Source organism: Astatotilapia calliptera, chromosome 10, assembly GCF_900246225.1.
Source record: "Astatotilapia calliptera chromosome 10, fAstCal1.2, whole genome shotgun sequence".
Lineage (NCBI taxonomy): Eukaryota > Metazoa > Chordata > Actinopteri > Cichliformes > Cichlidae > Astatotilapia > Astatotilapia calliptera.
The window spans coordinates 27,771,886-27,797,954 of NC_039311.1; the positions used below are offsets into that span (position 1 = coordinate 27,771,886).

Below are 26,069 nucleotides of genomic sequence, written 5' to 3' on the forward strand. Positions count from 1 at the left end.
CCAGTCTTGTGATTGACAGGTTGCTATGGTATCGGGAGACCGTTTGACTGGTTTCTCAATCAGATCCACTCTATAGAGGATACAAGAGGAGTATAACATGAGTTTGTAAGGACCCATTATGAAACCTCTGATTTTAAATTATGGGTCTAATCATCGGGTGTTTTTAGAGCTAGAAGGAAGGAATAGTAACCTGTCAGTTAATGCTAGGTGACTTAACGTGGGACTCTACAGGATTTGACCAATTTAAATGCATCAATATAGAGGCCGTCTTTGAGTCTTGTAAAGTACAGTTTCACATCTTCATGCTGCTTAGAACGAATAAGTGCAGAAAACAGTTCATCGAATGTCTACTTAAGACAGACTCTAGAGGCCGCTTCCCATATTAAAATGCCCAACATAATAACTTCATGGCATTTAAATGCATGTTTTTATCCTGATAGAAAAGAAAACTAAAAACAAAACAGGCTTGGCCTCTGTAGATAGTTTTCACAGGTGCTCTGACTTATGAAACTTAAGTTTTTATGGTTTTGGTGCATGTTTATTAAATGTATATAGTATAATATGGCCTTTCTTTGTACCAGAGAAGGCAATATAATATACCACATTCATATACAAGCTTGTGCTTCAGTTTTAGTGAATGAAATTTACTATTACTATTTCTGGTCTAGTATATAGTCATCTACAGTGGCCTAGCAAAAATAAAGAATTAAAAAAAAAAAACACACACACACACAACAGACATTAAATAAAACCCAATGGAGATGGGGGAAAAAGACAAAATGCGCACAAAAAACAAAAAGGAAAACACTAACATGATGGAACAGCAGTGGAAACGACAAGCTAACAGAACAGAAAACATCTAATAGCAAACATGTATCTACAGTATTGAATGAAACTTGATTAAAACACACATTATATTGCATGTTTTTCTTCCCCAAAACAATGTACTGCATCAGATCTATACTTTATAAAGGTTGTCCCAAGGAACAAAGCTCAAACAAAAAGAAGTTTCAAACTCATTCAGACTAATTTAAAGGGAAAAAATGTGAATGTGCCACCTTATGATATCAAGCCTGGTTTCAGTGCAGTTGTCCCCTTAGAAGAGATTCTGAGAGATCCAAAGGGAAGAGCGTCAAAGAACTGTTTGATGAATATAAAACTGAGCTGTGAATTATATATGCTCTTTGCAGCCATCAGATCTCAACCTAACTGAACACCTTAAATCACTTATTCAAACTTTATTAAAACACTTTATCATTCTTTATACAGGTGCAGTCCCTGAAAAGTTCTTGGGATGTGTGAAAGATGTCAGAATTACCAATTAAATTAGCATTTTATTATTAAATAATTCAAAAAATAAAAAATAAAAACAACAATACAACTTAGATTTTGGTCACTAAGCAGTAATTCATGATCCAGTGCCCTCCTTTAGCTGAACTCTACATCCAGGAACATTTCCAAAGCACGCATGGTAGTTAAAAAACAAACTGTTTGACACATTTTGTAAAAATGGAAAATAGCTGAGATGTCCTACAAAGCACTCGTATATTCACGCAGCGGGATAATTTGCTACTTTTTCCAAATAGCAAGTAACAATAACTCCATTATGAAACGGTGTAAAAATCTCTGAGCAAACAATCAGAAACAGACTTGGTGAGGGTGGACCGAGGGCCCAACATGCTTGAGTGGGCCCTGTGCTCACTCACTGGCACTGGTATTCTGGCATTTGCCGTAGAATACCAGAATTGGCAGGTCCATCACTGGCGCTCTGTGCATATAAACATTATATTGCCTGTAACATCAGTCTGCACAGCCAGTTTGTTGGTAGGTCAATGAAGGTCTGTGGCGGTATAGCTGTGCATCCATCCATGGATATATCTCCAAACAACAATGCCCTGCCTCATGTGGCCATGGTTTGCAGGCAGTTCCTGAAGGATAAAGGAATTGATATCACTGAAAAGCCGCCTGACATAAATCCAACAGATCACCTCGGGGCCATTACATTCTGGTCCATCTGATGCCCCCAGGTTGCACCTCAGACGTTCCAAGAGCTCAGTGATGCCCTGATGTGGGAGGAGATCTCCCAGCACACCATCCGTCGTCTCATTAGGAGCATGGCCCGAAGCTGTCGACATGCATACAAGCAAAAAGGACTAGCCTACTGTATAATTTCTTCACTTTGATTTCAGGAGTGTCTTTGAATTCAGTCCTTTATAGGTTGATACTTTTTGATTTCCACCAAGCAGATCACAGGTGCATCTCAGGGCCAACACAGAGACAGACAACAGCTCACACTCTTACATGATCCAACACTTGCTTGTTTTCCTGAACAAGTTAACTTAACTCGATTCTGTGACAATGAATCTTAAGCTGCTTCTGCTCAGCTGTGCTGAGAATCATTAAAGTGATGGTTGAGATTTCCAGTAAATCAATCAATCAGTTAATCAATCAATCAATCAGTTAAAAATAGGTTTAATATGGATTTCAAAATCTTATTTTGTTTTGATATGTACCTATTTTCAGTGATATCAATTTTAATAGCAGGAAATTAAAAATTTCTTTCTCTCGTTTTTGCCACATTTTTCAAGTAGCCTATATTTTTAGTGGCCCCCATATGTTCACCCCTATGAAGAAAATCTGGAGGCACCCCTGGATAGAGTCCCACAGTGTAGCTATCATTTTAAACTTCTGTCCTCCTGTAATTATACCCCAGGAGATTCTGTGCTATGAATATTTTGTTCCATCGCAATAAATTTGCTGGTACTTTTTGGATAAGCATGCAAAAACATCAGACATTTAGACTACTAAAGCTGACTGTTGCTAATACAACTTAAACTTTTTGCTATGAAGCAACCCATGGCATTTTAAAACAAGGTTAGAGTGCGCTCATGATAAGCAATAACTTTTCTCTTTTATCTGGGGACTCATACTATACAGCATATTAAAAATATTTAGTAATCTTTTATTATTCTCATGCTGTACATAGCACCTTTAGAGCTCTTGAAGCCCTTAGACAGAACGTTAGCTTTTCATTCACTCTTGTCTGAATGTCCACCCACCTTTTGTCTGTCCATGTCTTTGAGTTTGTGGTTCTCTATCCACCTTTTATACTTAGCCTTGCTTTTCTTGTAGCCAAATCTGGCTATGTCAACCATGAACACCCATGCCAGCCCGTACATAACCACTCCACCAAGCTTCATTATCATTGAAGTCCTAGGAGAGGTGAGCTCGCAGTAGAACATCACCGTGCCGACTCCCACGCGAACAGTGGCAAACAGTAAAATAAAAAGCAGGTCCACCGCGTCGCCCAGCAGGCTGTCGTACAGGCCCACCTGGCGGAGGAACCAGCGGGTCTGCAGCAGGGGATTGGTGAGCTCGCTGCCAAAGATGACCCCGCAGGTTTCACAGCCTGACACTCCCATCAGCAAAGCCAGCAGGATGCCTGCGATACTGGCAGCATGATGTGCAAGCATGACGGGGCCCTCCGTGTGGTAGAATACACACCAACCCATGTCGAAGAAGAAGTAGCCGAGGCACACAGCCAGGGCGAAGCTCTGGAGCTCTGTGTTTTCTGTACCTGGGTGATGATAAGAAGAAGGTCATCTGTATTTAATATTTTCTTTATTATTATATGAAAAAATTCTTAATGCAAATTTAGTGCTTGGAGAAATAACGTGAAGGTGTTTAAAGCATACCGTGCACCTCTGTATGCTGCACATTTAAAGGCAAACTGTAAAAAGCTGGTTTATAATGAAGTCGCCTATAAAACTGAGAGTCCTTATATTTAAAGCTGTATCAAGAGATCTCAGGTTTGGAGGCTTAATACTTATGAGAATGAAATCATAGTTTGACTTGTGCTCATTTGGATAAGTCAGGGTTTTTTGGTTAGCAGTATTTTTGAGTGGATCCTGTTTAATTGACCTCTTTTTATGGGCCCACGTATTTCTTACAATAACCTACTTACATTTGTTTGTGGTTTCGATATATTTCTGTGTCTTTTTCGGGACCATAAAACCCACTTTTTTGGAAAATTACACCTGTACCTGCAGGTTTTTGACTGCTTGGTTCTTTGCTGTCTTCATCTTTTGGATATTTAAGGGCCACCACAGAGAATCATCTCCCTCCATGTTACCCAATCCCTAGCTTCTGTTGCACCAACCCTCACTAATACATCCATGAATCTTCTCTGTGCTTTTAATCTTAACCTCCTGCCTGGTACCTCCATCTTTAGCATCCTTTGCCCTATATAGACCACATGTACCATCCTGGTACAGCTATTTTTATGTACTTTTATTTAAATGTATTATACCGACCTAAATTCAATCATAATCATTTGTACATTTTTTTTAAATCACTGTCTTTAATTCACAAACTAATTAAAACTGTGCTTATATTGATTCATTCATGGACTGATTACATTAATCCTTTCACTCTGTGATTAATTACCTGACTTATTGGTTCATTTAATGCAGACTGTGAATGTGTTTCACCTCCATTACCCACCAAACTGATTTACACTTTACTTTTCATTAAATTTTAAAATATGCTGAACATCAGCGCCATGCTGCTGATCCTGTTAACTCTCAGTGAGGACAGTAGACTGCTATAATTAGCACCAGTCTGAATTTACATCACCACATGACCAGAAAGAGAGCATAATTAAATTAAATTAAATTAAATTAAATTAAATTAAATTAAATTAAATTAAATTAAATTAAATTAAATTACTAACTATACTTTGTAACTGCATTGGTAACATGTCTATTGATCCACTGACCTGCATGCGTGAAGGGCCAGGGTCCGTCTACGAAAACAACGTAGGCTGTGAGCAGCACTATGAGGACGCCGTGGGACAACGTGACCAGGCGACAGTTCCACTCGGGTCCCCGCTGGGTGAAGGTGCAGACGAACAAGAAGTAGAGACACAGCCAGCCAATCAGGCTGCAGATGACCTCCAGCATCGGCATGGCTGTGTGTTTGGGAAGAACAGACACATCTGAGGTCTTTTACATGAGACTGGATCTAAGAAGAAGTCACTGAAAGTGTAATGCGTTGATTTTATATTTGAACATATTTACATACAATATTAGGTTAACCATGTAGATGGATACTGAGTCCATGTAGGGTTAATGGGTTATTTACTCCAATGAAAACAAGCTTATTTGAAACAGTGATGACATAATAAGGTAAAATTTGACTTTAAACTGTGACTTGCTTATTGTCAAAAACAAATGTCAATTTCTTTAAAACGTCACTTTTTAAAAACACTTGTGGGCACCAAGCAGCAAAGGCATACCTGCTGCTAACTAATGACAACACAGCTAAACATGCCTGGCATTATATAAAATGTCAGTTTGTGCATTAATAAAAATGCTGAAATTTCTTCATATCTGCGGGTACATTACAGTGTGCTGTAAACTCTGTGTTAACCAATCGGTAGCAAGCAGGTTTTAAAGAAGCTAGATTTGGAAACAAAACCAACCTTAATTTAAAATGATTTTATGCAATAATGCACCTGTGGCTGCTGGGTATTGCTGACCAAAGTACGTGTCCATATTCTGAAATAGAACAGTCATGCCGTGGTTTGCCTTAACTCCTCCTCCTCTCAGTCGTCCTCACGTTCAGGATGCTTGTAGATATGGACTCCATCACTGAGGTAGCCTCAGCCTCCATCACTGTTTACGCTCCATAAAGCCTCCATCAAAATTCTGTCAGCTCAGCATTTTTTTTTAATGGACACACTCGGCCAAGATGACAGATATGCCATGTGCAGGCTACTATGGACAGTTAGTGGATCCTGTTTCCCTTCCCCCTGGAAGTCAGACTTGATCCTCTTAAAGGATTACAGCCTCCTCTTCTCTGCACATACCTGCTTTTGGACAGGGCGGGTGATACCAGGCTGCAGAGCAGCACATGCATAATAGTAAAGTGAAGACGGGATAAGTGACTGAACTGTATAGTGGATGCTCGGATGGGTGGATGATAGAATTGTACAATTATGTGAACAGCAGTATTTCAGATACAGCTCCACCTGCATAAAGCAAAAGTACTGTCACAGCCTCTCCTCACTTTACAGCTCCTCCTATGACACCTGGACTATTTTTAATTGAAATGAACTGCACATAGTAATGTTTTACTTTGAAATTAAGTGAGCCTATCCAATTTCTTCTTCTTCTTCGTCCGCCTAAAATCTCGTCTCGCAGCTTTGAGAAAGCTCCCACATATTTTACATCATTTCTTGGGCCCATTTGGGAATACTGTGATGTGACTTTTGGTAGCGATTTGTCAGAGTTGTTGTGAAATTCCCAAAATACTTCAGAATTTTTCCCCATTCATTCGAATAAGAAAGTGTCTAAAAAGATCACCAACCCAGGCCACTTTCGAGCCCACTTTTCAGATCTTTGTGTCTTCGTTTTTTTCCCCAGTTGTTTTGAGCAAGAGGTTTTTTTTAGCATTTGCTTGCTACTTCCTGTAAAGCAGTCTCTCTATATGTAACTTGATGTGCACTGGTCTGTTTTTATTAATTTTTGCCGTCCTGTGCATTTCATCAGCACTTTAAACTGCCTTCCACATAAATAGGACACTGACTGAAAATAGAGACTTAAAAACAGAATGGGGATCATTTAGAGGAGGCAGACTGATATGTGTGATACTGCAGGATTAGAGGCCAAAATCTGTGATGTATTGAGCAGATGACACACCAGACCTGGATATTGCAGACTTTGTCCATACTGTGTTGACATAACAGCAGATGCCACACTATGTTCTTCTGTAAAATGGTTAATTTCACTGACATAATGACGATCAAGTCAGTAATGCTTGTATTTTAAAATTAGATAAATAAATAAATAAATAAATAAATAAATAAAACTGCACTCAGGGTAGTTAGAAAACCCTGTAAACATTTCAGAAGAGGGGGAGTGTGCGCTCTGAGGGCAGGTGGTTGATGCAGGTGGGTGAGTTACATACAGAAAATACTCACAGCAGCACCGAGGCCAGAAGTTTTCACATGTGACCCTCCAGGCATTTCATTCACCTCTGCTACGGCAGGTTAATACCCTGTGAGGCGAAGGTCGGGTGCTCACCTGACAGCTCTGCAGCATTAACCCACTTCCAGATCAGCTCTAATCTGACACCCGAGTAGATTATCGGCTAGGAAGGTAAAGCTATAACAGATATTATTACTCTATCAGATTATTATGCTACTTTCATAACAGTGAACACATATACAGGTGCTGAATTAGCCAGGAAACTGTAGACAGCCTGGACACAATTATAATACTATGTTGATGTAATTTGATTGACACAAGTGATATTGAACAACATAATATAAATATGATCCAGAGAAGCTAAGTATAGAATAGTACCATCTTAACTCAAAGGAATATGTTTTACATCCTCCAGCAGTCATTTTTTTTAACCACTCTGTGGTCATTTTGCATCTCATAGTTGTTCTTCTCACCTTTGATTGCATCATTTTCTCTCTTTGCAGTAATTTTTCTTGTATTTGCTTTAACTTCAGTCACATCTGTGTGATTTTTATCATATTGTAATCTTGGTCTTTTGCATGTCTTTGGCCATTTTGCCTCTCTTTTGAATCTTTTCCTCCACTGCTCAAGTCTTATTGAAGTTGTTTTGTGTCTTTCCAGGCTGTTTGATATTGCTTACTTCCATTTGTGGAAACTTGATTGGCTTTCAAAGCACTTCTGACCTATACAAATCTATTTACTCCATTGTTAGGTTTTACAGCTTTAGTTATGTGTTATTTTATAGTCAAAACAATAAATCTTCTAATAAATTATGATTTTTTTTTATTGTAGACATAGCTAGGCAGAGTTATATAAGTCATTTAGGTCATCTCCAGCTACAGCATTAAAATGATTTACACATATTTCCTGCCATTCTTTAATCTGTTCACCTTGGCTGTACCTGTAGAGCGCTTTTGGAGCTCCAGGGCAGCAGGCGGCGCTGTTGTTTTATTCTTAAAGGCGAACAGACGTGACGGAAGAGGGTCCTTCTGCATCCTGGGTTGGAGAAAGTTGACCTAAACAAACATGGAATAACGGCCCTGAAACATTTTCCTATAATTTCACCTGGGTCATCATTTCTGTAGATACCGAGTGAGTTTCTCAGCATTACAAAATGCGGCTCTAACTGGAAGAGAAGAGAAATTTACCCCGGCTCAGTGGCTGCTGTTGGAACGAACACGAGGTGAAAGTCCCTTCAAATTTAACCTAATTTTAACTACCTTTCCGCAGCGTCAGATGTACAATCTGATAAGATTAATCATAAATGCCTTATTCAAATCCTTATAATCCGTTTTTAAAATCGGGGTTGATTACGAAGACTTAGTATTAGCTATTTTTAGTGTAATTTAACCCAAAATGGATGCTCACGAGTCCCTTAGTACGCCTGTTTTAATGTGGGACAGCTAACGTTAAATTGTTAACCAAGGCATAAATTGCATTTAATCAAAGCTACTGTGGATCAGGTCCATGCCGAAGTTACTGTTAGGCTTTAGGCTTTTATATAAAAATGTAAAAGTCTCCTAGTATTGTGTGTGTAGTTTTGTAAAACTACAGAACGCCTAATTTGATAGAAAATGTAAATGAAATGTGGCAGTGTGTTTTTTCCCCTACAAATTAATATTACATTTTTAAAAAATAATAACACAATTTGATAAAACAAAAATATATTTTTATTGTTCTGTAAAGGCAATTAAAAAATTCTGATATATTTAAATGGAAAAGTAAAGAATATTTTTATTTTGAATTAAAGAACAGTTAATGTGGCTTATCATTGCAATATTAAATGTCAGTATAGTTGGGTTAAACAACCACATCAACTTCATCTCTATTGTTTTCCCTATCCCTGCCTTTTTCTACAGGATGGCTTTTCCCTATGTGCGACTGTGTCCCCGGCACATGAGAGCAGGCCTTCAAGTCTGTTGGTATGCAACACTCAGCAAAGCATCCAGACCCCAGGAGAAGAGTGGCAGTGATCCGGTCTTCCAGTATGTCGGCCAGCACAAAAAGCCAACCCATAAAGTGTTTGTCTGGGGCTTCAGCTTCACTGGTGCACTTGGCATCCCTACCTTTGTAGTCCCAGACAGCGGCAGGAAGAAGCCCCGCAAATACCAGCTTACTCCTTACCGCCTGGAGACTGCAGAACAGGTAAAATCGGCCGGCAGTATGAGTCTTATGGGTTGAGCTTCTAAAGATTTAGTAATTGTTATTTAGGTGTAACTTCATAAAATATCAGTCAAATCAGGTAAACTGCTGCTGCCAGTCATACCCATGTCAACAAACCATTTTATATGTCTTAAGAGAGCTTTGTAAAGCTGAACTTGCTTTCTGTTGCTGCTGTTGCAGATCTCCTCTGCTGCCTGTGGTTACGGTTTCACTCTCATCGCGTCTCCATCCAAAGATGTGACCAAATTGTGGGGCATGGGCCTGAACAAAAATTCTCAGTTGGGCTTTCAGCGCACTCAGCACGACCGCCGTAAGACAGAAACTATTTATTTCTTTAAAGACAGTTTGAAGAACATTGGATGTGAAAGAAGAATGGCTATTGGACCCATCAGGTGATGGCGATGCTATACATTGTCTATATAAATAAGATGACCATCTGTAGCTGGTACGTTACTGTGTGAAGTCTTGTTTGAAGTTTCTTTTTTGGTAAGGATATATGTACAAGACAATACATGTGAACTGCATAGCAAGGAGGGACATAGCTTCTGGGCCTGTAAACTAGAGCCAATGCCAGAGTGCCTTAAACCTGCATTCTTTCTAATGGCCAGCAGGGGGCAACTGCTGTCTGCAAAAAGAAGCGGAGAGACAAGTAAAGAAGTACCCCAGAAATTAGGATAACTTTTACACAACTAAGGTCTGCAGTTAAGACAAATGCTGGAGGTTAAATTTTGGGGTTGTACTGGGTCACATGATCCATGTGCTTAGTAGAAACTCTTCTAATGAGTTTGTGGTCTCAATCACTAGTTCCAAGACTTACTGAATAAAGCATGGTGTTCATTTTGTAAATTATGTTTCCCATGAGAGCCACCAAAGACTTTCTGGCTTCAACAGTTTTGCTTCTCAGTCACTGAAAGCTGCCAGAAATCAATTGAATGCTCCCACTGATTTCCAAAGAGAGGCTGTCTTGAGCAAGGGAGTTCTGGTATCTAGGGATCTCATGCATAATTGTGACAGGTGGAGCTTGCGTTGGTATCGGACTGTTGTGGTAAAGGGATAGCTCTACTTGAAGGGGAGGCGTTCGATGTACCCATCCATCTACGTCCCAACCCTCACCCATGAATGTAAGCAGCCAAAATGAGTTTCCTCCATAGGCTGGCTGGGCTCTTTAGTCATAGTTTGAGGAGCTCTGATGTTTGGAGGGATCCCTGAATAGAGCCGCTATTCCTGCGTGTTCATTAGGAAGCCTCATGGAGGAAAAGTTGATCATTGCAGTGAATTGCAACAAAGTTATTAACAGGAAAGTAACGGGTAATAAAAGCTATCCTACCATGCCTGTGATAAGAGCATCAGCAAAGAGGAGGCTTTTTAAAGATGTCTTTGCTTCTGTTTTCAATATCTTCTACTCCTGCTAATATATCGGGTCGATCTGAATGGCGAATACTGCAGTAAGTACCCATGCCCTCTTTAACAGTGACGTCACTGTTTTTACGTTATAAGACCATTGCAGTGACCATAATCGGCTCTCTAGGGTTACATTTGTGAGTCAAAGCTGCCAAGTGGCTGTAATGTGTAATTTGGAAAACTAAAGTGGTAACCTGCCATAAACTATATCCATCCTTTATATATCTACAAGGGTATATATCTATCCCATATAGTCTATGGGATAGAGCTGAGGAGTGGTCTTCTTGTGTTAGCACGGGGATATGTTGTGAGTGTGTTTCTTCCATGTGTCACATTCCATTTCACAGTGTTTCTCTAACAAGTTTATATTAATATTACTTAAGGAGCATCACTGCTATTTGTTCATGTGTCGTCTCGCCCTGTTTGTGTAGATAAGAGCTACGACTACGTGTTGGAGCCGTCCCCGGTGGCCCTGCCTCTCGTCGAGCCTCTGCAGACCAGAGTGGTTCAGGTTGCATGTGGCCGGGCTCACTCTCTAGTCCTCACTGACCGAGAGGGAGGTAAGAGACGCACACCTTCCGCACCAGCCTAAATCCAAACCCACAAAAAGCTGCGGAGCATGTCGCCCCCCCCCCTGTAGAAACCTTTCAGCCACCTGTCACACCATGTGTCCTTTTACATCATCCACCCACCGCCAACCAAAAATGAATCATTATCAGGCAGCTGTTACAGCTCATGCAGAAAGCTCATTAAGGTCTTCTGGTACATTCAGTAAATTAGCAGACCGATGTTCCAACAAGCGTTTTACTTCATTCAAATCCTAATTTGTGAAAAGGCTTTTTGCCACTTTTGGTTGCCAGCCAGAATCTTTTCTGTTTTTTAATTTAAATGGGCTTTTATTGTGTTTTGCTAAATTGCAGAGTGCTTTGTTGTGATGTTGTTTTAACTGGTGGTAATTTGCTGGTAAACATTTACTCCCAAGATTTGTGAGGCTAGTTTCTGACAAAAGAAAGATGTGTCGTGGCTAACACACAGTGCGATCTACTGCGGTGCGTTGTTTTAAAGGGTACTGCAGCTGATATTTTAGATTTTTCTGACATGAGTATTTATGCAGTTATCTAAATTACTTGTATTTTAAGTGGCCACCGAGTCATAAAAACAGCATGTATAAAATCATCTTGCAGGTTATGTTTCTGCTGTCCTTGATATCGCCTGTGTGACCAAAGCCTGGTGCACCTGTTTGCAGAGCATACAGAGCGTTTAATTCTGCAGCTGAAGTTAGCCAGACAGCTGTTCTGTCAAACTCAAACTATCTCTTTTTTAAACCTTAGTTTAAACAACATAGCAGATTGTTGTTGCTACTAAATGTAATCAAAGTATTAAAGTCAATAATCTTACAGCTTTTCATTGCATGTACTGCAGAGTCCATTAAAGCTTTTAAAAACAACTTTATCTAAAACACTTTGAGCTTCTCAGGTGTTTCTTTTTTATTTGAGAATCAGTTTTTAGTGAGGTAGAGTGGGACACATGCAATATATTGTTATGTAATATCATGTCTAGAGATGGATCGATCCGATATTACGTATCGGTATCGGTCCGATACTGACCTAAATTACTGGATCGGATATCGGAGAAAAATAAAAAATGTAATCCGATCCATTAAATATCACGAAAGCACCTCACAAAACTTGCAACACGCCGTAACTCACCTCAGAACGTTAGCACGTCGGAGCAGTATGCATCACGTGATAGAGCAGCTGTGGCATGCGGGACCTGTGGGTGGTCTGGATAGCATTTGGAGCTTCGCTAGCAACCCGGCATTTCATCTCCGACAAAGTTATCCCCGAGAGAAGTAAAGCAAGTGTGTAAGTCCATCTCTGAATGTTTGTAAAGCATTCCTGTGTTAAGCTTAACAAGCGATATATGGAGCGACTGCCTCTTCTTGCTGCTACTTCAATCATGAAACTGCTTAACGATCAGCTGATCGGCTTTTCTGTCGCGAGTCCGTGTCTCTAGTTTGCTTTTGGCCCACTTTGCACCAGAAAGAGGAAACCAGCGGCTGAACAACAGCAGCACATTTAAGCTTGATCAGCTGTTGTTAGAATTTATTTAATATTACTTTCTACACCAGGATCTTTTTCTACGTAGCTGACGCTGGTAACTGTGCAGGGGCGGATCTAGCAAAGTTTAGCCAGGGGGGCCGATAGGGCATGAACAGGGAAAAGGGAGAACAAAGACATACTTTTCTTTCTTATTCTCATTTAAAATGTCTAGCTTTTAATAAATAATTATCTTACACCCAAAGTTTTAATTTGATGTAAAATGAATAGAAGTCAATTATTGTATATAGTAACTATTAAGTCTAATATATATACCCTAGTAAGCTATAGTACTTTTTCCTTTGGGAAGGTACCATCTGTGCAGTCTGCAATTTTGTTGAAGAAAGATGTTGAATCTATTTAATATTTCTTGAAAAATAATTGATTTCTGTGCATTTTTTTTCACACTGCATCAAATTAAGGTTGATTACGTCGATTAAGCATCATGAGGTGGAGCGTGAGGGGTGGTTCCCTATTTTTTATTTATTTATTTTTGTTGTTGCTGGGAGTTGGAACCCTATTAGTTAGGTTGCTTAATATTTACGCTAAGTACTCTTTAAAATACCAGAATAGGGAGGATGGTGCAGGTTTAAGTTTATTAGATTGATCAGTATTGCTGAACTATGAAATATTTTTTTTTGCATACAGGTATAACAGAATAGCTTTAGTGTAGTTGTTGTTTTAAACTTGAGTATGAACTTATACAAAATGCAGCAAGATATTTAAAAAACAGTTTTGTTGATTAAAAAACACTATATCGGATTCATATCGGTATCGGCAGATATCCAAATTTATGATATCGGTATCGGTATCGGACATAAAAAAGTGGTATTGTGCCATCTCTAATCATGTCTAAAATTAAAAAAAGAGTAATTCATTTACACAAAAATGACAAAAATTGGATAATTGAAATGTTTTAAAAATGTTAATAAATTAAACAATTAAATTCAAAACAATTTTATTTGTATAGTGCCGAATCACATCAACAGTCACCTCACAAGGTGGTTTATGTTGTATAGTAAAGACACTACAATAATACAGAGAAAATCCCAACATTCAGTGTCCCTGTTTGAGCAAGCACTTGGTGACAGTGGGAAGGAAAAACTCCCGTTTAACAGGAAGATGCTTCCGGTAGAACCAGGCTCAGGGAGGGGCGGCCGTCTGCCGTGACTGGTTAGGGGTGAGGGGAGGGAACAAAAGATACACTGTGGAAGAGAGCCAGAGATGAATAATAACTGATTAAATTAAACTAGTCTTAATCATTAATGTGACTTTACACGATGCGTTCTCGCACCCTCACACTCCTCTCTCTGTTCTGTCCTTTTCTCTAGTTTTCAGTATGGGCAACAACGCCTATGGCCAGTGTGGAAGGCGGATAGTTGAAGATGAAGTCTACAGGTGTGTCTTTCTGTATTCTGCTGTTGGTGAAATACACCAGCAATTTTCTGATGTCACAGAGAAACCAGCAGGTTTCGGCGATTTCATCTGGAAGCGTCTTTGGTCTCTATTGAAGCTTTTATTTTGGAAATCATATGAGACCGCCTTTTCGATTGAAGCCTATCCCAGGTGTCACAGGGCGAGAGGCTGTTTATCCTGCACAGGTCTCCAGGGCTAACACAGGAAGACAAACAATCATTCAGACTCACATTCACACCTATGGCTAATTTAGAATCAGTCGGTAACAGTACATGCATGGAGGAGCCACACAGGCCACATTAACCTGATAGCTTTTTCTGCTATAGCTGTAACTTATAGTTATAGTTTTCAAATGTATGTAGAAAACTGAAAATGTCACCTTGGGCTGTGACCCTCGCTTTGGAAATCACTGCTCTATCGAAAACTCCCTTGGCTCTTTGCCTTGGTTACACATGCTGGCGGGAGGTTAAAGGAAGGCTGGCATGCTGCTGCGATCTCCTAAAGGCACTGCTATGCTTGGGTGATGAATCTGTCATTTCTCTTTCTTGCGTTTCAACAGTGGCAGTCACATCATTCACAAGATAGAGGGCTTCAGCAGCAGGGTCATCCAGGTGAGTGCAGGCTGTGTCTGAGCAGTGATGACAGACGGTTTTTCTATGTCTCATTTCCCTCCCTTTCCAAACATTTGGTTGCTTCACATCCTGTCCAGATCCAGATTATTTTAAGCATGCTAACACCTGCCCAGTACGCGTATTAAAATGTCATTTGGTGCTGTTGCTACACTAATCACCTCCTCTCAGAAGTCCATTCATTAAATTAGTCTTTTTTTTCATGAGGTCGTTACTTGAATCTTATCTTTCCTGATGGATTAATTGAGCATTTGGCTTGATGTGACACCAACCACTGAAGTTAATGTGTGTTTTATTACTTTTTCCAGGTGGCATGTGGGCAGGACCACAGCCTTTTCCTCACAGAGACAGGAAAGGTGTTCGCCTGTGGATGGGGTGCAGATGGACAGACGGGTCAGTGCGCGTCGCATGTCATGAAACTCGGCATCCACTAACCTTGAACACCAAAAGATATAAAGAGAAAAAAGTGATCTTTACTACAGTGGACATTTCTGTTTCAGTAGAGTGGCTTTTAACATATAACATTAACAGCGATGTGTTCATACAGTTTAGTATATCAAAACAAAATTATTGCCAAGTTTCTCTTTTTCTTGGGGGGGGGGGGGTATACGACTGATAATGATACCAATGCTAGCAGTTATCTGCTTTTTAGGCACTTCAGGTAAAACCTGCTGGAGCCAACTTCAATCTCTGATTGTTTTTGAAGTTTTAGAGTTATAATTGGCCCCTGCCGTTTTGTTTCTAGGGAGCCAGAAAAGCCCTCATGTGGTTGAAAGGGTGGAACGTCAAGTTACCTGCTAATGATAGCCAGCTTATGACATTGGCTGATTAACAAGCTGCATCCATAAAAGTACAAGTGGCTACTTAAAGCTAAATAACAGGCTAACAAAACAGAAATAAGTTCACCAAAAACTGAAGCAGAGACTTACTGGATGATTTGTACCACCTAGCCAGCCTCTAGTAGCCATCAGATGAACTCCACGTTGGCATTGATTTTAAGCCCTGGTTGCTGCTAAATAACTTTTATTTGTAAGATTTTCACTTTTAATAATTTTCTGGAGACATTTGCTGACTGCAGCATCTCATATTCCAGGGCTGGGGCACCACAACATCAGTTCCAGTCCGGTGGAGGTGGGAGGAGATCTAGCCGGGGTGGAAGTGCAGCAGATCAGTACATATGGGGACTGCAGCCTGGCTGTTTCCAAAGATGGGCAGCTGTATGGATGGGGCAACTCCGAATACAGGCAGCTGGCCTTTGTCACACAGGCTACACAGGTGAGGGGAACTGATGGTGCCTGAACAGGGCCCGCTCATGTGGCTGGTTGAAGCCTCTGCCTGGTTCCATTTCCACCTGTCACTCATCTGTCCACGCCGTCAGAGCGAAGCAGCTCACTTTACTGTAGCCACTATTTTTTTCTTTCTTTTTTTACATTTTTTAGAACTGAACTGAAGAACAAATTTCAGAGAAATTTGTTGTTAAAGGTTCATAAGATTGTGCCGACAAATAGTCCTAATATAAGGTTCAAGGTTCTTTATTTGCCACATGCATAGTTATACAAGTATAACACACAGTGAAATGTAGCCTGACACGCTCCTTGACATGTGCAAAAATTGGGGGGGGGGGTGTAGGGGAAGAACATCATTCATATATATATACATACATACACACACACACACACACACACACACACACACACACACACACTGGGTGAATGTGCAGTAGTAGCAGCAAGCAGGTGAATTCTGTACATTAATATGAATAGACATCTGACTATTTTACAGGATAGGCAATATAAACATATTTAAAATTAAAGGAATTTGAAATGTACATTGTGCCTTGGTTTAGAAGAGTCTGGAAGAGTCCTGACTCAGTCAATTATAGATGATGTGAGAGGGCGGGTGTGTGTGTTTAGGGTGTTAAGGCCGTCCTGTTGAGCACTGCGGGTGATCAGGATTCATAGAGTCCAGTAAAAAGGAAAAAGTTCACAGTGTGATGAATTATATCCTGTAGACTTCAAATCAAACAATCATCAGATGAAAGCCTAAAAAGTTCAACAGTGCCAGAAATGACGTTATTAGAGCCACTAAACTATGAAAACACTGGCATAGAGGAGTCTGACTACACGAGACGGGCAGAGATTGACGTGACTTTAATGTACAAACTGGTCTGTGATTTAAATCAAAGGGAGTGAAAAGGTTAGCTGAGTTGAGCATTGAGTTTACTAATTTTACCGATCAGTTTTAAAGCAGCGTGTTAAATATGGAGAAAAAAGAGGAAAACCACAGAGAAGATTCATGGATGTAGTGAAGGAGGGCATGCAGAGAGTTGGTGTGACTGAAGGATGATGCAGGAATAAGGTGAGATGGAGGCAGCTGATTCGCTGTGGTGACCCCACAGCTGAAAGAAGAAAGAAAGGATTACTTTTAAAGCATGTGTGGGTCTGTCCCCACACATGCTCTTTCTGGCTGTTCCAAGTTGAGCTTAAATCCAAAGATGATCATGCTTTTGCCATCAGATGATGGTTGTCTTACAAAAAAACTTGCAGAATTAAGCTTTATCTCCTTTTATCGCTACTAAAGACACATGTTTATAGATTTGTGTTCAGTTTTCTTGTGTGTGTTTTTTCTCTGATAAATTGCTTCATAGCTTTTTTTTACTATTCACTCGCTGGGCCCACGTCCTCATTTGAGGTTTGACAGTGTTTAGTAGATAAAGGTGAATGACTTGGACATGAATTTAGCTGCGGTTTGGTGGAAGGCCTTGAATGGGACTGGCAGCGACTCCCTGGCCTTGCAGATCCCCATTTACTAAAAATAAGTGAAGAAGTTAAAGAATTAAAAAGAGGAGGGAGGGTGAGGCATGTAAACAAGAACAAACACCTTGTAGAACTGGGGGAATATATATAGATGAGAACCAGATGGAGCTTGTTTGGAGGTCTGGTCCCGCTCCTGAAATTCAGATACTTTTTCTCCATTAACTATGCTGACCATTAATTTTTACCTTTCATTTACTGAGTGTTTCTTCTGCGTGTCTTATCCTGACCTAATGTCTGGCTTTCTGTTTTGAATTTAGTAATCTGCTTTTGTTTGCTGTTAAAACACTTTGTAAACCTGCATTTTTAAAGATGCTGTGTGTCACAAAGACTGAATTAATGTGCATTAATGTGAAGCTAAGCAGTTAACTCATTGCATTACATTACATTGCACTATGAAGCTGTTTTTCCATCAGCTGTTGAGCCCATCAGCTCTGAACTTTCCTAGAGCCTTGAGTGAGAACACAACTTTCCACCGCAGTTAAATTGGACATTAAACGTCCTTTAACTTGCCATCTTCCTAGTACACAGTCTGAGAGATGTCAGATTAAGCCCATGTGAGAATACAGCAGGTTGTCTATTACCGGCTGGAGAACGATTCTGAGTCCTCCCTCCTGCACATTTTACACATGAAGCACTCTTTTCTAAATCGCAGGAAGTAATTTCAGTAGAGAGAGGACTCTGACGCAGGCTGACTTGTCTTCTGCCTGTAAGAAATGTCAGCCTTACTCACAGTCTCCACTTGATTCTCAAAGCGTCGTCCAAAGTTGAGTATTTATGTGTAAATGCTACCTTTACTGCATGCTGCAGTTTGAATGCAGAACTTTTGCCTCTAACTGAAACTGTTTTTAGTCCTTAGATGTCCTCGGATGTCTAATCTCTTGGTAAATGATTTCAGGAACATATTTTCAATCAGATGTATAAAATTAGGACCAAAAAGGAACTTGTAGAAGTTGACTTATTGCCTTTAATGATTTGTTCATAATTCTTGGATGAGGCCAAGGCTTTGGGGGAAAAGACAGAAAGCACGTTGCAGAGAGACCAAACTCAACGTTTACTCGATTATTCATATAGATATATCTTTTATTCATTTTTCTTTTGTTTATTTTTCAGATGAACTCTCCTCGTCATCTCCCTCTGAAAGGCTGCGGAAAGGTGGTTCAGGCAGCGTGTGGAGGCACACAGGTGGCCATACTCAACGGTCAGTTCACACAATCAAACAGGAAAAATAACAAAAGCGGACGATTTGTGTCGGAAAAGTTTCCTTTACACTGTCTGGCTTGTAGGATTAAAAATGCATTTTCTAGTTTGAGTCTAGAGCAGTCGCTCCACACGTGGCCTCTCGGTAGCATCGCTCAGCACAGTTTTGGATGTCTGGCTTCCAGTTTGTTCCTATCATGTCTGGCTTGTTTGTTCATTTACCTTTTTGACGTGGTAGCAGACTGTGACTAACTGTTTCAGGTAAACATCAGTGTACCGTGCTAAAACTGAGCTTTTACTCATCCTTGGAGCGGTGGGTGGTTTGTTTCGGTCAATGTTGAGTCAACCGGCAGGCTGATTTCCAATAAATTCATCCTGACTGAGTGACACATTTCTGGTCCTATTTTTAGACATTTTTGGGGAAAAGTAGCTTCCTTCCACTTTTACTCAATCAGACTTGCACATTACATGTTAGATATAACACTCTTCATTACTGGTGATTATGAATGCAGAATGAAAGCTATATAAAACCTTCAGCTGTACATAAGTGATGATACTTTAACACGGGATCAGTATTACCCTAGGACCTCTAATCATGTGTAATAATTGTGGAGGTTGTTTGTGCTGCCATTTTTTGCCTTACATATTACTCCCAGTAAAGAGGTCCTGTGATCGTATTAACTGTTTAGTCCATTTTCCCATCTTCTATGCTCTACTCCTGAATAAAAAATAACGAGGCTGTGTTGAATATTAGGTTATAAAACTATAAAGTCTTGAAGCATTTTGGGTGAACATTCAGGGGGGTCAAAAGGTAAGATTCCTCTAGCCCGAGGGGACAGATGACATGTACGTTTCATTTAGTCTTTGGTGACTTTTAACATTTATCATGTGGCAGCTCTATAAAATGATGGTTAGGGTTTATGTGAATAAAGGCAGCTCTTATTTAAAAATGTTTAGTATCTGTGTTCACTGCTGCAATACTACTAATAATAACCAGCTTGCTGTCTTCATCAGTCATGTTTTTGGTTCTCACTCAGTGACCTCGCTCTGTAACTATGTTGCTAATTTGTGATAATGCCGCTTATGGACTGAGGACCAGGAGGGAAGAAACTCCAAAGACTGAACTGTAACAGTTACAGGACTACGCTTGCATTCAGAGAGCTCTTTAGAACGAGCCGTTCTGTCAGATAGTTGTAAAAGAACGGCTCGTAGTTTTGTGATATGTGTAGCTTTTTCTCCTAGTCGAGCTCTAAAGTCCGGTATTTGTGTGTCTTACCAGACAAAGGAGAGGTGTTTGTGTGGGGCTATGGTATCCTTGGAAAAGGCCCCAAACTGTCAGAGTCTTCGACCCCAGAGATGATTCCCCCGACACTGTTTGGACGGTCTGAGTTTAACCCCTCAGGTGTTGTGTCCAGGATCAGGTGTGGCCTCAGCCATTTTGCTGCAGTGACAGGTATGCGCACAGAAAAGACACAAACTCTCCACGTCAAATCAGCATCACATCTTGACCTGCACAGTGATGCTTCTTTACAATATTCCTGCCTTATTGCTCAGATTTCTGCTTTTTTTTTTGTTTGAGCCCGGATAAGAAATGGAAGAATAAAACTCGCAGTGCAGTCGTTGCAGTCTCAGGTGCTTAAAAAGAGGCGGACGTGCCCGCTGGGGGAACAGTTTATCGCTGAGTCAGGTGATGCAGTGTGTTTATGGCGCTGAAATGAAAAAGTCTGTCTCGTCTTGTTTTTATCGCTGAAACACTGGACTGGAAACATCTCTTTTGCCAGGTTTTATTAGTCCGAGGCTGAGGCTGGAACCAGCCAACGGCACTAAAACTTCAGACTGAGTTGTTCTCGTTTCCTAAAAGCATTCATTGTTTTTTGGAGTTTAGTGAGTAAAAGGGTAACTTGAAGTTATTGTAGGGAGGACCAACTGCATTTGTGAAAAGAGACGTTAAGACTCCAGACGGAGCTGCGTAAAGCTGAGTGAATAAATCTAATGAATCAAAGAGGTGAGGCCACCAGCCTGAGATTTCTGAATACGCTGCACTGATCTGACCATTGTCAGCCTGACCTTTATGACTGCACTGCTGTGTCAGAAAGGTGCTCTCTTAATCCAGAAGGAAGTCTTTAACACCAGAAAAACAAGCACAGTGGCTCAGTGGTTAGCTGCTCCCTCAGAGCATAAAGGTCCTGTGTTTGATTCCACAGAGAAAAGCCCGGGGTGGTAGTTCGATCTTAAGTGTGTATATAAAAAACACTGTTAGAATGTAACATAGGGAGGGACTAACAGTAAGTAGGTCTTGATAAGTATTAACTTCTACCTACTCTCTTTTGGTCTTGAGACCAAAACAAGCAGTATAACAATACAGCTCAGTGTTTCTACTTCGTAAAGCCGTGCTACTGGAATCGAACAAACCCATCAGCACGACTCTTTAGGCTCACACTTTAGGAAACATATGAAGCACTGGGAGCTCATTAGCCAGACTTTGCTTTATAACTGAAGCGCAGAAATTTTCCCTTAATTGACAGAAACTGTAAACAAAGCAGAAAAGTTTAAATAGTGAAGAAAAACAGGAAGATTTCTTTCTTTTTTCCTTTTAATTGAATACTGCCAATAAAAGATGATCAATGTGTTACTGACTTCCTTTGGTGTATTAGAGGCTACAGGTGACGTCTTCCTCTTCTGGAGTTTTCACAAACCATCCAGAGGTCTGAATGGTTTGGTTAAATTCTCCAAAACTGACCGAAGTGCTCGCTAAGAACTAGTAACTGCCTTTTAATTAATTCAGGGCCCGTTACGCTCTGATTTCAGCTCCACCTTTGGTGCTTCAGTTCATCTTCTGGTTCAAACATTCTGATCGGATGCGTTTGAAGAGTAGGTGGAAAGGGCCTGAACTGTGTAGCTGAGACGAGCACATTCAGGGTGTCCACGGTTCATTAGCTGAAGTTGAATATCAAGGATATGTTTGGGAGTTGTGTTATTTTAAGTGACAAACCTCTTTCTCATCTGTGGATATTGTATCATCGGTGGCTTGTGTGTAACCTTTTAATGTAGTTTTTCTATCTTGAAGCATTGGCAGTGCAGATATGTTGGTGTTCGTGTTTATGTCTTCGTTGCATTTGCTGCTATGTTGCTGGGTTTTTCTTTGTTTTTGTTTTGTTTTTTTTACCGGGAAGCAATGCAGGAATCTGCATCATCAACCATGTGCACAAAGTCTATTTTTTCTTAATCTATATTCTATTTTATTTGGTATGTCTTTATTATTGTACAGTACTTTGGTCAACAACTGTTGTTTTTAAAAGTGCTATATAAATGAATAAACTTGAAACTTGTTGTTATTACATTACTGCTCCATGCTTCATCCTTCTAATCTGTGGTCACAGCTTACTGATATTTATTTTATTATTATTTATTTAAATGTCTGCTTCTCAGATCGGGGTGAGCTCTTCGTGTGGGGGAAGAATGTGAGGGGTTGTTTGGGCATCGGGAAGAAAGACGACCAGTACTTCCCGTGGCGGGTAAGACACCGATTCAGTATTAGTCATCCAAACAAAGAGAAAACCATGCAGCTGAGCGTCTATTTTTGACCCACTTCTTCTTCCTTTGGATCAAAATAAATGCTTTTTCCATATACTTGTGTCATCTGTATTCTGGGGAAAATTTTGTGTGCTTTAAGTAGAAAAAAGTACGGTTGTCTGTGTGTGAAGGTGTTATAAAATATTCGCTACCTGTATGTGCCCTGTTGAGATTTTCAATTTAAGTCTGCAGACTTCTATCAGCACGTCCTCTCAAGACATTTTAACAGGATTGTGTAGAGCTCACACTTCTTGTCAGTGTTGCACATTGTGAAATCCTGGGTCACGTACAAAAGAAAGAACATAAATAAACCCTCTGTCCTCGCTGTATGTGCAGTAAAAGCACAGAAACTGCACGTCTTCCTTCCTTACTTCCTTCCATTTTATGTTGTTGTTGACTTCCTTCTTGTGGGTTATTTTTCCACCTCAGGTGACTGTACCAGGCCAAGTGGTGGATGTAGCGTGTGGCGTTGACCACATGGTGGCGCTGGCGAAGTCCCTCCTGTGAGCCTCCTGTCCTCACCAGCGGTGGATTAAGCCTGGATGTTTGGGCCGAGGCCTCCCGCTGACCCCCGGCTGCCCCGGAGAGCCGACTGGAGGCTCGGTGTGGAGCGGCGAAGCCAGCTGCTCTCCACAGGCGGTGGACCCGGTCACGCGCTGACGTCAGCGGAGGGCAGAGCGGATGATTGCGCAGCAAACTTCCACTGACACTGCTCACTTTATTCTTTATTCTTAAGGTCATGTGGGAAAGACATCCAAGCCTCATTTTATCACAACTAGAGCTCAAACGAGTCGTCAGTTAATTGATTATTCAGTGACGCTGTGGTGGGAAAAACAGTGAATCTTTCTGTGAAAATTTGCTGTTCTTAAGAATACACTGAACATATTTGGCTTCTGGATAAAATGAGACATTGGATGTGGTCACTGTGGACTAAAAACGGAACTTTTATCGACTAAACAGCTCTTCTGCACACAGAGTGATTATAAAAATAAACTTTAGCTGCAGCAGTATTCCTATTGTTTTGTCCCTGTCACTCGTGTTCTCACCAGCTTCGATGTGGTTCTAACTTTAATTTTCTCTCACGTGTGACTCATTTGCTGCCACACTGGAGAAACAACAGGAAAATGTGGCCGGTGAAGCGTGCCATCGACAGACTCGTACGGTTTGGGTTTATTTCAAACATTATGCAGCAGCGCTTTAAATCTCTGCGGCACGATAAAATATTTGTAAAACACTGCAGCTGTTGAAAAACCAATGACAGCAAAACAATCCACAGAAATGATTATCTCCCTGCCAACTGCAAATAGAGGTGAAGGCACTCAGCCCGAGGGAGAAAACAGGTTTCGAGGAATCAATTTTACAACCCGAGCTCCCGTGTCATCGGTCGCGCCCGCACGTTCTGCATACGCAAGCAGCGAAAATCTACAGCAACTACAATCGTGTCGCGCTGACAGGGTGAGAGGATGCTGATTGTAGGAGTGTTGGGGCTGAAAAGTGGCTGCTGATGGCTGTAAAATGAAATAAGAGGAACAATTTGCTTAGTTGTTTATGTTGTGTCTGCTTTTCCCGTGAAAATCACTGAATGGCAAAGAAGCGATTGGCTTTTTATATCCTAAATCAAAATAAATTCACTTTTAAATAAATGTGCACATCAGTTTTTTGTTGATGTATTAGACTTAAAAACCTCTTCATTTCTGATAACTTCTATGCAAATTTCTTCACAAAAACTCTTCATATTTTTCTCATGTATGAAATGTTACAGTGGTGGTTGCTCATAATAAAAGGCCAGAGTTTTAAATGATGCAGTCTGCATATGTGTAGAGCTTTCCTGGGAGCTTTTTTCCTATTCTTGGAGGTCGTGGAGAGGCAGCGTTGTCATGCGGTTTATGGTTTGACCCTTCTTGACCACTGCGGCCTTTCTATGTAGAGTTTGCGTGTTCTTCCTGTCCCTGTGTGGGTTTCCTCTTGCAGACCGAACGCATGCTTCTTAGGACAATTGGCGATTCTAAAATTGACCAAAGTGTGGACGTGAGAGTAAGCGGTTGTCTTTTTGTTAGCCCTGTCTTTGTAAAAGGCTGGCAACCTGTTCAGGAAGCACCCCACCTCGTGTGTGACAGTTTTATTTGTATTTATATTGCGCCAAATCACAAGTAACAGTCACCTTAAGGCAGTTTATATTGTAAGGTAAAGACCCTACAATAATACAGTGGAAACTCCAACAATCATATGACCCCTCCCTATGAGCAAGCGCATTGACGACAGTGGGAAGGGAAAACTCCCTTTTAATATGAAGAAACCTCCAGCAGAACCAGCCCTGGGGAACGGCAGCAGTCCGCCACGACCAGTTGGGGACAATGGGAGGAAGACATACAGCTGCTGCTGGGTAAATAATTCTGCATTAAAACCTATCTTGAGCCTACAGAGTGGCTGATGCTGCGTTTATACTTTGGCTTGGTCTGGCTACATTGCTCTGCAATTTTGCTGCCTAAAGTTGGCAGACGAGTTCCTGTTTTTGAGTTTATCCATCCTTTTTTGGACTGTACTGAATGGATGCAACATGTGGTTACATTTTTAGGAAGGTGCACGTCAGATGAAGTATCAGTTACAATAAGCTTAAATTTGAAGAAACAAATCCTGTTTGAGATTTGTGACACCAGTGCACTGCATGTCTTCCTTCACTACATCCACAAATCTTCTCTGACTTCCTCTTTTCCTCCTGCCTGGAAGTTTCATCATCACGGTACGAGTCACAAATTGGATGCACTCACAACCTGCTCCTGAAACACACTTTTCAACATGTATGCAGTCTCCCCCATTTAACAATTCATCTATCATATAAACATGTAAGAGTCAGGATAATATTGAAGCTGAAACAGGTGCTTGTTTACTTATAAATGATAAATGCTCCCATGCTGCCTTCCTTCCTACCTCACCCCCAGCTGATTGCCCCCCCCCCCCCCCCTCTCTGAGCCTGTTTCTCTTTGAGGTTTCTTCCTGTTTAAAGGGAGTTCTTCCTTCACACAGTCGCCAAGTCCTTGCTCACAGGGGATCGTCTCATTGTTTGGGGTTCTTTCTAATATTGAAGGGTTTAAAAAGTATTATAATATAAAGGGCACTGTTGTAGTTATTTGGGACTATATAAATAAAAGTGAATTGAACACATTTTAAAGGACTGTAATTCCAGCTAAAGGAGGCGGCGATTAATTGGTCCACCTCCAGTTTACATTGTAACATTTGTATCAAGTTTGAATCTGCAGAGCTAATAGTTAAAAGGTTTAATTGCTGGAATGTTGACTAATTTAAAAATAAATCTATTACTTAAAGCATAACAGCAATAAAACCCCAGACTCATAAAGAATAACTATGACTGTGGCTGTATTTCAAACACGTTCTAGACTAAATTTTGTGTGTTAAAAATGTAATCAAAACAACTGGCAAACTGTGACTAATTTTAATCGCCGTGCAATCTTATCCGTTCACCTGACTATTAAATGGCACATCTTTGTTTTCTATACAGTGAAACAAACTTCGGTTTAGAAAACGGATGAATTGGTAGGAAAGAAAGACTTGTAAGAATTGAACCCATAAAATTAATTGTTACCTGATTTGATCCGACTCCTCACACGTGCTCTTTAAGCTGATTTTTAACCTCGACTCTAACTCGGGTTTCCTGATATCAACATGATGGACACGTTAATTCTCACAGAACACGGAGTATTGCTGAAGTCAGCCCGATGTGCACTGCTT

General features: G+C 40.5%; 2 protein-coding genes across 3 annotated transcripts; one reads left to right on the forward strand and one right to left on the reverse strand.

Moving 5' to 3' along the window:
* Positions 1 to 62: 62 nt before the first annotated feature.
* tlcd5b (TLC domain containing 5b) lies at positions 63 to 5,784 on the reverse strand. Of its 2 annotated transcripts, none has more exons than XM_026181336.1 (4): positions 5,516 to 5,784; positions 4,778 to 4,969; positions 3,060 to 3,577; positions 63 to 1,928 (listed from the first exon to the last, which is right to left on the reverse strand). In XM_026181336.1, exons 1-4 carry the CDS (start codon positions 5,574 to 5,576, stop codon positions 1,830 to 1,832), a joined length of 870 nt encoding a protein of 289 aa, XP_026037121.1. In that variant the 5' UTR covers positions 5,577 to 5,784; the 3' UTR covers positions 63 to 1,829. The 2 variants fall into 2 exon arrangements, with proteins under 2 accessions (XP_026037121.1, XP_026037122.1); XM_026181337.1 differs by having other exon boundaries at positions 5,483 to 5,583.
* Positions 5,785 to 7,987: 2,203 nt separating this feature from the next.
* Positions 7,988 to 24,123, forward strand: rcc1l (RCC1 like). The gene is made up of 12 exons (XM_026182578.1): positions 7,988 to 8,211; positions 8,888 to 9,173; positions 9,372 to 9,501; positions 11,024 to 11,152; positions 14,023 to 14,089; positions 14,667 to 14,718; positions 15,045 to 15,129; positions 15,830 to 16,011; positions 18,663 to 18,750; positions 20,029 to 20,202; positions 22,179 to 22,264; positions 22,752 to 24,123. The coding sequence occupies exons 2-12, from the start codon at positions 8,889 to 8,891 to the stop codon at positions 22,827 to 22,829; spliced, it is 1,356 nt and encodes a 451-aa protein (XP_026038363.1). The 5' UTR covers positions 7,988 to 8,211; position 8,888; the 3' UTR covers positions 22,830 to 24,123.
* Positions 24,124 to 26,069: the final 1,946 nt, after the last annotated feature.